Raw genomic sequence first — 10,572 nt, 5'->3', positions numbered from 1 at the left:
GCCAGATCCCGCCCGAAGGTTATTTCAAGGAAAAGCTCGCACCAAGGATATGTATGCGAAAGCATGCGACTCAAATCGGAGGGATGTCTTGTGAGCTCCTTGCGTGCAAGCACGATGCAGATCTGGGTCTGGGAGGACGCTGCGCGCCGAATCAAATCTGATTCAACCGAGGAGGGCACTAGACGACCGGCGACGAGTTAATGGACTGCGGCTAGACGCCAAAGAAGCGAGGTGGCCGCAATGGGATGTCTGACAGGCCCGGGTATAATCGACAGCGAACGGACAGGTACAGCGCGGCTATCGACCTCAAGAGCAAGCACCGCGGGGATCTCCAGTTACGGGCAGCTGTTCCCCTCTCTTTCTCAGGCCAAGAAATATTAAACACAACGACGTTGACTGCACCGACCAGGCGGCTGCAGGGGTGGCAGACAAAATTTGATGAGCGACAGCCAATGCCCGGTGGAGGGAAGGTTTGCAGCGAAGCAGGTGGGAGAAAAATAAGAGGAGGTTTGTTTCGAGAGCGTTTTGGTCCCGCGCTTGGGAGTTCGGATGGTCGAAGGCAAAACTGGGGATGCTAAATTTAGCAACGAGGGCAGGGCCAAAAAAGCGCCACTCTGAGAGACGGCGACTACCGAACCCAATGACAGACGGGGGAGGCAGAAAGAGGGGAGGCAGGGAAGGGAGGAAATTGATTGATTGATTGATTGATTGATTGAGGGGTGGAAATGAGAAAGAGGGGATGAGCGCCAGGAGAGGAGGACAAGACACTCAGCTGCAGGAAGCAGGAGAAAGATGACACACAGGATAAGGGACGGTGGAGCGAGAAAGGAAGAGAGAGAGCGAGCGAGCGAGCGAGCGAGAATGAATGGTAGGGGCGAGGGTGCGACAAGAGGCTTGCCAGTGCCGGAGATTACTGCTAACTTACCTGCCGTGAAGGCTCCGACTGAAGCGTTAAGGATCAACGAGGCGCAGTCACCGATGCGGTGGAGTTCAGGATTCAGAAACCCGCTGGCATGCAGGGTCGCTGTCTTTCAAGACGGAACAGCCAGGCAATTGAGCGATTCTTCAGGCAGACAAAGGGAGGGGAGAAGAAGCAGTCGATCGGGGTGAATAGTCCGGGGTCTTTCCTGACTCTAAACCGACCTCTTCCACTCCTTCGAGCTCGTTCTTCTTTTTTGTCTGGAAGTTTGAAGATTCGCCCTCTCCACGTGACCGCCCACGCGTGGCTTAGCGTGTTTCAGGTGTGGATGCCTCGGGCCATCGCCGAACGGGCCACTTTCTGCCTCAGAAGTCAGGCATTACAATGCGCTTGCTTGGTTTCTCCACATGCCTTTCTGCCTTGCATGGCTCATACTAGCTAGCTACTACTACTCACCCACCACGCCCCAGCCACTAGACTAGAGCCAGCCACTCTTGTTCTATTTATTTCTTCCGGATATAGGATGATATCCACTGCTCGTGGCTTTGCGCTGGATTTCGTACTTATCGATTTTAAGATATTTCCCAACCCAATCTACACAATGTCTTACACTAGGAAAAGCACAGGGATGAAGTCTAGCGATTCAGTTGTCTATTGATCAGAAGGGCTCTAGTCAAACGAAGGTTAAAAGAGTGACTGTCATCAATCCCGGCTAGGCCAGCCTAGCTCGAGCGGCAGAAGAGAATGTAAAAGTTCACCCAATACCTTCGGAGGGTATACAATGCATTCCCGATCCCCTAGCTATTGTGAACGCAAGGGATTCACATCAAAAGCAAGGTCGTTTCGATCAAGTGCTCCCAGCCAGGGTATCACTGCTAGGCACAGGTATATGTGTCGTGATGACTGTCGTCAATGTGAGGACTCTAAAGGGCGCCACTGAGGTTGGTGCTGACGTCGGAGCCGGCGTCGACGAATATGGCACAGAACTGCTTCCAGCCTCCTTACTATCGGTGCTAGATCCCATAACCTCGGCAAACTCAGATGGGATGGCTGCACTATCAAGGGACTGGCCCTCCACATATCCCTCCTGGACGTGCGTATGAGTTGTAGGGCTATCGACCACATCCACATCAATGCAAGTAGTATAGATTTCCTGCTTGCCGTTGGGGAGTGACGGGTCCACGCCAGGAGCTGTTGGCCAATTCCAGACCCAGTAGAGTGTATACGGCTTGCCTGAAGGTGCATTGGACGGTAGCGCGATATCCTGTTGGCACCACAAATCTGCGCCCATCAATTGGTTCGCCACGTGGGGGTACACGGCTTGACGATGTTCGGAGATATTACCATTGTTGATTTGATAGCAGCGGCCGTCATCAAAGTTTTGCTTCGACAAGAGAACGCCGCGTCGATCCCCTCCCGTACCGTCGCGATTCCAGGAATTGAAGACGTCCAAGAAGTTTTCTTCCTCCTTCGGCTCGGTGGTTCCATAAACGTATATCGTTCCTCTATTCTTCGGCTTTCCCGGTTGATTCCAAGGTAGAGTCACATGGCCGTTTTCTTGGTAGCGAAGAGCGATGGGAGAGCCGGCGGCTGCCTGCAGCCTGGGGCTACCCTCGGTTTGGTTTCGTGTTCGCTGCGTGCTTTTGCACATCTTGTCGGTGGGAAGAATTAGACTCTGGTTGGCTCGATCATTCGGTGGAATAAGGTAAGTCATGGTCGGGTCGCTGAACCCGGGAGTAGTGCGATGAACATTGCCTCTGGCGTAGCCTGGAGATCCGACGAAAGTTCCATTTGCTGCGATAGCAAGCAGTTGTTCGATCCATGAATGTGCGTTTGCCGTCGAGAAGAGGAGGACCAGCAAGAAAAGCCTCAGAGCGCTGCTGCGAGGCTGGTTTGTAGGCACCATCCTATATAGCCACTGTATGTTTTCTTTGAATCACAGTTCAAGATACACAGTATCTCTATTCAGATAGTACACCAGCCAGTGGTGTCACTAAAGGTAGCAGTCTGTTTGTAGTAATTAGTATTTAGAAGAACGTTGACCGGTGCAATACATTTGAGTGAGCAAGGGTACGTACAAACTATATACTCATGTCCCGAAACACCACTAGGCTTTCCTATTCGAGACTCGGTGTTATGGAAATACTTTGATAGGCGAAAAGACAACAATAGAAGGGACAAAGAAGATTTTGGCAAACAAAGCGATTGTCTGGTCACAGAAAACAGTAGAACCAGCAAGTTGACAATAGGAACGAACCCACAATAAGTATTCATCTGAATGTTCCGCTCTCCATCTTTATCTTCTTCTCTAGAGCCCGTGTTTGCTAGCAGCCCGAAAGAAAAGATATGGGGATCGACTACAATGCCCAATGTGATCAGGTCATTTGAAACAGCCCATCCCAGCAAGTGAATAAACCAGCGTCAAGAGAGGGCATTCTTTGCAGGCGCTAAGGATGATGCCAAAAATGATCGGAACTCATCGTAACGGTCTATTCAGGGCCAATCGATCGCAATGCTCGTCCTACCAAGCTTTTCTCGTTCCCGATATGTCGCAGATAAAGGGCCTGGAGTTATTAGTAGTAGCTGCTGGATTGAGCCGTATGAAGGAGCTGATTGAGTCAAACGTGCATAGCAAGGTACCCTGGGCATCAAAATCTGAAATTAGCAACAGCGCCTAATCTGGTTGGAAGCAAGATCTCATGACAGAAAGCGTCATTACAGGCGATCTCCCGTGTTGCAGAAGTGAGGACGTTGAAGACCATGGAGGCCGCTGATTGGCTTGGGTTTCCTCAAGAGCGCTCCGTCGTGCAGAACCAATACAGGTGATACACGAAATAAATGTGTGTTTGATATTTCTCTATGACTTGCATCAAGGCTTCAGAATTCTCTGTCGCCTACCGCGCAGAAATCTACTGATATTGGGTGTAGAGGCGCCGCGATGGGGATCGATGAAACACGGGCGCCCCGCTTTCTCTAGCCTGAGCAAACAAAGCGCGCTGACAAGACTGAATTCCCAGGCAAGCTAGATAGGTGTAGTCAGTAAGTACTACATCTGATGGTCGTGGAATATGAGAGATGCAACTGAATAGAGCAGAAACTTACAATGTGTCCTGTCATAACTATCAAGCTTTCCGTTAGTCCTTCTAGTGCCTGTCGCATAGCATGCACGAGATGGGTGACAGTTCTTCTCGGGTACCACATCCAAACCACTTTATTCAGTGACACATTCACCAGGGCCACTGCAGCTTCTCAGCGGCCTTGTCCGTTAGGAGACTCAGCCAAAGAAAAGAGCTGAACCTGTCGCACCTGAATGATTCTCCCACGCTCATTTTGCCCTTCCTTGGCGAGTACGCGATCCCCACCGTCCCCATTGCTGAATCAAGTAATATCCAGCGTCTCCGACCGTCGACGGTCCCATCAGTACCAATCATACCCATACTCTGGCAACTCCTGATCCCGCGAGCGTTGGCCGACTACGCAGAAGCCATCGAACAAAATAAGACAGGCAATTCCATGCCGTAATGCGATTTACACATTTGTGGCAGTTCCAAACCTTCGTGTGCTCTCTGTGATATCACTCTGATCGCACTGGGTTGCGTATGCGCTTTGGCCTGCAAGCAAAATCTGGTTTTTCTTTGGGTTTCCGAGATCTGCTGGTGGCTCGGTTAAGATACTGGTTTACAAAGTACGTTCAGTTCTCAAGGGCCAGCACTTGTCAAGGTTCAGACACCATGGCTGCCACTCATCCGTCGGTATATACACTAATTTGTGAAAGATAAATCGAAGCGAAGCAGCAGCGAGCCGGATGGAACCCTTTCGTGGCAGAGATGAAAAGATTGATTAGATGAAAAAAGGTGGGTATCGTGCGTTATCTCCGATGAATCACGACTCTTCAGTGGCCATGGTGTCCTTGTCCCGGTGTCCACCGTCCCACCCAACCCCGAAAGGATGAGGGAATATTCAGGACCTTGGGCTGCACGTTGGAGTCCGATGTGGATGCAGCTTCAACCCAGATGGGCACCGTGATAGAACTGACGATGGTAACTTACTTTTGGTTACCTAACGCGTTCGATATCGTTACGCCTTGCATGTCAAATACGAGCTGCATACAAAGTGAAAGATGTGCCTTCTTCGGAGTCGTGCTGTGGTGAGCTCGACAGTCTCCAGGTGCTGATTGTTATCTTCTCCTTATTAGGGGGAGGCGTTAATTGATGGTTTCTTTTGCGGTCCGCCTTTATACGAGACAATCTTCTTCACCGAGAAGTGCTAATACGGTTGCATTCTGCTATCGTCTCGGATGTCATGACGATGCTACAAGAGATAGTACATGTTTCGAGACCTTATTAACTGAGCCGGACTTCCTGTAGGTCCCTTGCTTTTAAGCAGGCTGCTGGGCCATTGTTCAGGAAAAGCGGTCAATTGAAGACTTGGATGATACTGCCGAGTAAACCAATCCATGTCAAGCGAGGTTGATAACAGATAAAAGCGTTGCTTTTGATAGAGCTCTAGCATGTCACCGAAGAAAAACTCCGTCGAAATTAGTCCGTGAAATGTCTAGATAGCATTGGACACTAGTCAGGCAGACCCTGTTCCGATGTAGTAGGTGTACCAATCGCGCTGCTTGCCGGGTGACTGAAGTTTCTGTTGCCCGTCTTGGTTTGTCCGCGCTTCAGGGGATAGTGCCGGGATTTATGCAGATGGTGACACTAGACACCTTTGGAATCCTGTGTACAACGTAATCTACGATCTGGTTCGATGGGTTCGTGTCACTTGATGGAATCTGAGATGAGGGTGGCGGCGATGTTTTTCATTACGGCTATGATCATCCAGACTTGTATGAAGGTGGTTATTTGGAGTGGTGGATGGGTAGCCTGAGGCTGGCGACCTTCCCGACAAGCGGAGTACGGTAAGGTTGGTAAAAGTACGGATTGGCTGGTAAGAGAATAATACCCACCAAGGCAAAAGAACAATGGTACCGTTTCCAGGCTACTAAAACCATCCCAAGTAATTCCCGTTTGGGCTGGTCCGGTCCTCGCTACCTCGACTCTGCTTCCTATTTGAATTCTTTATTGTCGGCCGCTTCCCCCCTCCTCTCTCTCCACTCATTCCCTTCCTCTTCCTCTTCCTTTTCTTCTCCCATTGTTTCTCTTCCCCCCAAGTCTGATCGGCGGCTTGAAGGGTCGATCCTAGGGCCTGCATAAACCTGCCTTACTTACCAGGATTGTTGGGAACCTGCTACCGACACTACCCACGGACTATCAGCGGACCGCATATCCGCGCTTGCCTTTCATTGGTCGCGCTCTTTGGCGGTCTTGTGGTTCAAGCGGCGAAATTCACGGATTTACGATAATCCCACCGCCTGTGTGCCACGCCGTGGAAGTGCTTCCACATTTCGTTCCTCAGGGGCAGGAATCGACCTGGAAATCCTTAAAGGGGTGTAATCAGTCAGAAGCCATTGCTGGGAACTTGGCTCCAAGGCATAGCAAGAAGACGTGCGGCATCTTCTCCGCTGCCAGGTAGGTTTCTTTCCGCGCTTCCCTCTTCTTTCGCCTCATCGGCATTCCAACGGTCTGGTGTACTGATCGCACGTTTGCTATCATCCCTGCAGTCCCGATAAGCAACAGCTCGTTTATCGCTTTCGCCTCATGCCATTGACATTGGAGGAGGTACCCATCAGGTTCTGATACCTAGGAGAGTCTTCCCTGTGAAGCGTGGGACGGCGCACGCCAGTCATTTTTTTTCCTCGCAGGGTTTCACCGCGTTCACCCACCGTTCTCCTAGAGCGCTTTCCCCCTCCAAGGCGAGGTCTACACCGCTCCTTTCGCTCCAATTTCTCGTCGGTCGACAACAATCATGGCCGCGACTTTGATCCCAAGGAAGTTCCGGCCTTCGGACGCGGAAGACGGTGCTGAGCCTGGATGGCTCAAGCGTCAAGTCACCAGTGGCTTGCAATTCCTCTCTCGCCGTGCCTGTCTTCATCCCATTCACACGATCGTCGTGTTCGCTCTTCTTGCCAGTACTACCTATGTCGGTCTCCTTGAAGGTAGTTTATTCGACTCTTTCAGAAACCCTAGGAATGTTGCTGGCCAAGTGGATGTGGACACCCTTCTTCAGGGTAGTAGAAACCTACGTCTCGGGGAGAGCACTTCCTGGAAGTGGCAGGTGGAAGACACTTTGACTGCCGGGGACTATGATGTAAGTTGGAGGCTGGTCTATGAATTCAATGCGTCAGATCATTGTTCGTTCTCTAACAACCGCCGTTTAATCAGACTGCTCAACATATGGCATTGACGACCTTTATTTTCCCGGATTCCCTGTCGAAGTCAGCTTCCACGGCTCCCCTTGCCGATGGTGTCCCGATTCCTGCCAATACCTCCGCACAACGGGTGCCTCACACGCCGAATCTTTTCTCGCCTTTCTCCCATGACGCGTCTCTCGTCTTCACACTTCCTTTCGAACAGGTTTCTCAATTTCTGAAGGCAGTGCAGGAGATTCCCGAACCTTCTGTTGACGAGGATGAAGGAGAGCAGAAGAAATGGATTATGCGAGCTGCTCGTGGTCCGGCTTACGGATCTAGCGGGGCTCTCAAGCTTTGGCTGGCAGACGCATGGGGTTCCTTCGTGGATCTGGTCAAGGTACTCATCCCATTTGGCTCTGTAATCCATATGGCCTAGTTTATGCTAACCCGATGCAGCACGCTGAAACGATCGACATCGTCATCATGACTCTGGGATACCTTTCGATGCATCTCAGCTTTGTCTCGCTCTTCTTCTCGATGCGGCGGTTGGGCTCGAACTTCTGGTTGGCCACCACGGTTCTTTTCTCTGGATGCTTTGCCTTCCTCTTCGGTCTTCTGGTGACCACCAAGCTTGGCGTTCCCATCAACATGCTGCTTCTGTCGGAAGGTCTTCCTTTCCTGGTCGTAACCATTGGGTTCGAGAAGCCGATAATTCTCACCAGAGCTGTCCTGAGCGCTTCAGTTGATAGGCGCCAAGGTTCCCGGGCTGGCAAGACTGGCGGCCAGGCGGTTCCAAGCACTCCCCGGTCCATTCAGGATTCTATCCAGACTGCCATCAAGAAGCAAGGTTTCGAGATTGTTCGGGACTACTGTATCGAGATCGCCATTCTTGTGGCTGGTGCAGCTTCTGGAGTTCAAGGCGGTTTGAGGCAGTTCTGCTTCCTTGCAGCTTGGATCCTGTTTTTCGACTGCGTTTTGCTGTTCACTTTCTACACTACTATCCTCTGTATCAAGCTCGAGATCACTCGCATCAAACGCCATGTCGCACTTCGCAAAGCCCTTGAGGAGGATGGGATTACCCACCGTGTTGCAGAGAATGTGGCCGCGAACAACGATTGGCCCCAAGCGGGATCGGAGAATGATGGAACAAGCGATGCCAGCCTTTTCGGAAAGAAGATCAAGTCCAGCAATGTTCGCCGCTTCAAGATCCTCATGGTCGGAGGCTTTATCCTGGTTAACGTTGTGAATCTCTCCGCGATTCCTTTCCGCAAGTCAACTGGTCTCCCCCTGTTGTCCCGCGTGTCCAATCTGCTCGCTCCCACTCCGATTGATCCTTTTAAGGTGGCCGAGAACGGACTGGACTCGATCTATGTTTCCGCGAAGAGCCAGATGATGGAGACGATCGTGACCGTTATTCCCCCGATCAAGTACAAACTCGAGTACCCCTCTGTGCACTACGCTGCCTTTGGGGAGGGTCAGTCCTTTGATATCGAGTATAGCGACCAGTTCTTGGATGCTGTTGGTGGCCGCGTAATTGAAAGCTTGCTCAAAAGTATTGAAGACCCGATCATCAGCAAATGGATCATTGCGGCTCTGACCCTGAGCATTGTCTTGAATGGTTATCTTTTCAACGCAGCCAGGTGGAGTATCAAAGAGCCTGAGGCCGCCACTCCTAAGGAGGAACCTCCGAAGCCCAAGGTTTATCCCAAGATCGATCTGAACAACCAAGATGGCCCCAAGCGGACCGCTAGTGAATGCGAACTCTTCCTGAAGGAGAAGCGGGCCGCTTACTTGACAGACGAGGAATTGGTTGACCTGTCATTGCGAGGCAAGATTCCGGGATATGCTCTCGAAAAGACTATGGAAAATGAGGACCTAATGAGCCGTCTCGATGCATTCACGCGCGCTGTCAAGATTCGCAGATCTGTCGTGGCTCGGACTGCGGCCACTTCTGAGTTCACCAGCTCCCTTGAGACTTCCAAGCTTCCTTACAAGGATTACAACTACACTCTGGTCCACGGTGCCTGCTGCGAGAATGTCATTGGCTATCTGCCTCTGCCCCTTGGTGTTGCCGGTCCTCTCACGATTGATGGTCAAAGCTATTTCATCCCCATGGCTACTACTGAAGGTGTCTTGGTGGCTAGTACCAGCCGCGGTGCTAAAGCCATCAATGCCGGTGGTGGTGCGGTTACGGTCTTGACTGGCGACGGCATGACGCGTGGTCCTTGTGTCGGCTTCCCTACGCTTGCACGAGCTGCTGCTGCCAAGGTTTGGCTTGACTCGGAGGAGGGCCAAAGCATCATGATGGCTGCGTTTAACTCTACTAGCCGCTTCGCCAGGCTCCAACACATGAAGACCGCTCTTGCTGGTACCTACTTGTACATCCGCTTCAAGACCACCACTGGTGACGCTATGGGCATGAACATGATCTCCAAGGGTGTCGAAAAGGCGCTCAACGTGATGGCTACTGAGTGCGGCTTTGATGACATGGCCACAATTTCGGTTTCCGGTAACTTCTGTACTGATAAGAAATCTGCCGCAGTGAACTGGATCGACGGACGTGGCAAGTCAGTTGTGGCGGAAGCTATCATTCCTGGAGAGATCGTTCGCAACGTTCTTAAGAGTGATGTAAACGCCCTCGTTGAGCTGAACACCAGTAAGAACCTGATTGGTAGTGCCATGGCGGGAAGTTTGGGTGGCTTCAATGCACATGCATCCAATATTGTCACTGCTGTTTTCCTTGCCACTGGTCAAGATCCCGCCCAGAACGTGGAAAGCAGCAGCTGTATCACTACCATGAGAAAGTAAGTTATCCCTGTCCATTGCAACGTTTATGAAGGGGGAATGGTATACTGATTGTGATTACTTCTAGCCTTAATGGCAATCTCCAGATCGCTGTGTCGATGCCGTCCATCGAAGTCGGAACCATCGGCGGTGGAACGATCCTGGAAGGGCAATCTGCCATGCTCGAATTCCTGGGGGTGCGCGGCTCTCACCCCACCAACCCTGGTGACAATGCCCGTCAGCTTGCACGGATTGTGGCTGCTGCGGTCCTTGCAGGTGAGCTGAGTTTGTGCTCCGCCCTTGCGGCAGGTCACCTTGTCCGGGCACACATGGCCCATAACCGTAGCGCTGCTCCTACGCGCTCAGCGACGCCTGTGTCTGCCGCCGTTGGCGCAGCTCGCGGCCTTGCTATGACCTCCTCGAAATGAACGGGGCGTTCAGTGCAGTTGCATTCGCCTCGCCCACCCGCTACGTGATGAGATTATGTACACAGATATTACTGCTACTAGCAGATTCCCTTTCCCGAACCTCTCTCCGCCCACTTCTTCCTGACCTCCAAGATACCTTTTCTGGCATATTTTTTTTTGGCCCGTCGCTACTTGGGATGGCTTTGCCGTTTGTGTTAGCAGTG

At 51.6% G+C, this 10,572-nt stretch overlaps 4 protein-coding genes across 4 annotated transcripts; 3 read left to right on the top strand and 1 right to left on the bottom strand.

Annotated features, from left to right (window-relative positions):
* The first annotated feature begins 37 nt into the window (after positions 1-37).
* Positions 38-685, top strand: BDQ94DRAFT_2414 (uncharacterized protein). The gene has a single exon (XM_026775303.1). The coding sequence runs from the start codon at positions 246-248 to the stop codon at positions 576-578; it is 333 nt and encodes a 110-aa protein (XP_026632182.1). The 5' UTR covers positions 38-245; the 3' UTR covers positions 579-685.
* Positions 686-687: 2 nt separating this feature from the next.
* BDQ94DRAFT_132511 (uncharacterized protein) lies at positions 688-1,138 on the top strand. The gene has a single exon (XM_026764075.1). The coding sequence runs from the start codon at positions 793-795 to the stop codon at positions 1,108-1,110; it is 318 nt and encodes a 105-aa protein (XP_026632181.1). The 5' UTR covers positions 688-792; the 3' UTR covers positions 1,111-1,138.
* Positions 1,139-1,766: 628 nt separating this feature from the next.
* BDQ94DRAFT_164924 (uncharacterized protein) lies at positions 1,767-2,825 on the bottom strand (the record flags this gene model as incomplete). The annotated part of the gene is made up of 1 exon (XM_026770152.1): positions 1,767-2,825. One exon carries the CDS (start codon positions 2,823-2,825, stop codon positions 1,767-1,769), a length of 1,059 nt encoding a protein of 352 aa, XP_026632180.1.
* Positions 2,826-6,606: 3,781 nt separating this feature from the next.
* On the top strand, positions 6,607-10,549 carry hmg1 (HMG-CoA reductase). Its single transcript, XM_026775302.1, has 4 exons — positions 6,607-7,114; positions 7,189-7,554; positions 7,614-9,961; positions 10,030-10,549. Exons 1-4 carry the CDS (start codon positions 6,773-6,775, stop codon positions 10,367-10,369), a joined length of 3,396 nt encoding a protein of 1,131 aa, XP_026632179.1. The 5' UTR covers positions 6,607-6,772; the 3' UTR covers positions 10,370-10,549.
* The last annotated feature ends 23 nt before the right edge of the window (positions 10,550-10,572 follow it).

The sequence above is a fragment of the Aspergillus welwitschiae genome (assembly GCF_003344945.1).
Source record: "Aspergillus welwitschiae strain CBS 139.54b unplaced genomic scaffold BDQ94scaffold_1, whole genome shotgun sequence".
Classification (NCBI taxonomy): Eukaryota; Fungi; Ascomycota; class Eurotiomycetes; order Eurotiales; family Aspergillaceae; genus Aspergillus; species Aspergillus welwitschiae.
Note: the sequence above shows the minus strand (reverse complement) of the source record. Positions and strands in the feature narration are given on the sequence as shown.

Excerpts from the sequence above, each read along its gene's own strand:
- BDQ94DRAFT_2414 (XM_026775303.1), top strand. The coding sequence starts at position 246 with ATGTCTGACAGGCCCGGGTATAATCGACAGCGAACGGACAGGTACAGC.
- hmg1 (XM_026775302.1), top strand. The coding sequence starts at position 6,773 with ATGGCCGCGACTTTGATCCCAAGGAAGTTCCGGCCTTCGGACGCGGAA. Across the intron at positions 7,555-7,613 it reads CCTTCGTGGATCTGGTCAAG|CACGCTGAAACGATCGACAT; the intron begins GTACTCATCCCA and ends AACCCGATGCAG. Across the intron at positions 9,962-10,029 it reads TGTATCACTACCATGAGAAA|CCTTAATGGCAATCTCCAGA; the intron begins GTAAGTTATCCC and ends GATTACTTCTAG.
- BDQ94DRAFT_132511 (XM_026764075.1), top strand. The coding sequence starts at position 793 with ATGACACACAGGATAAGGGACGGTGGAGCGAGAAAGGAAGAGAGAGAG.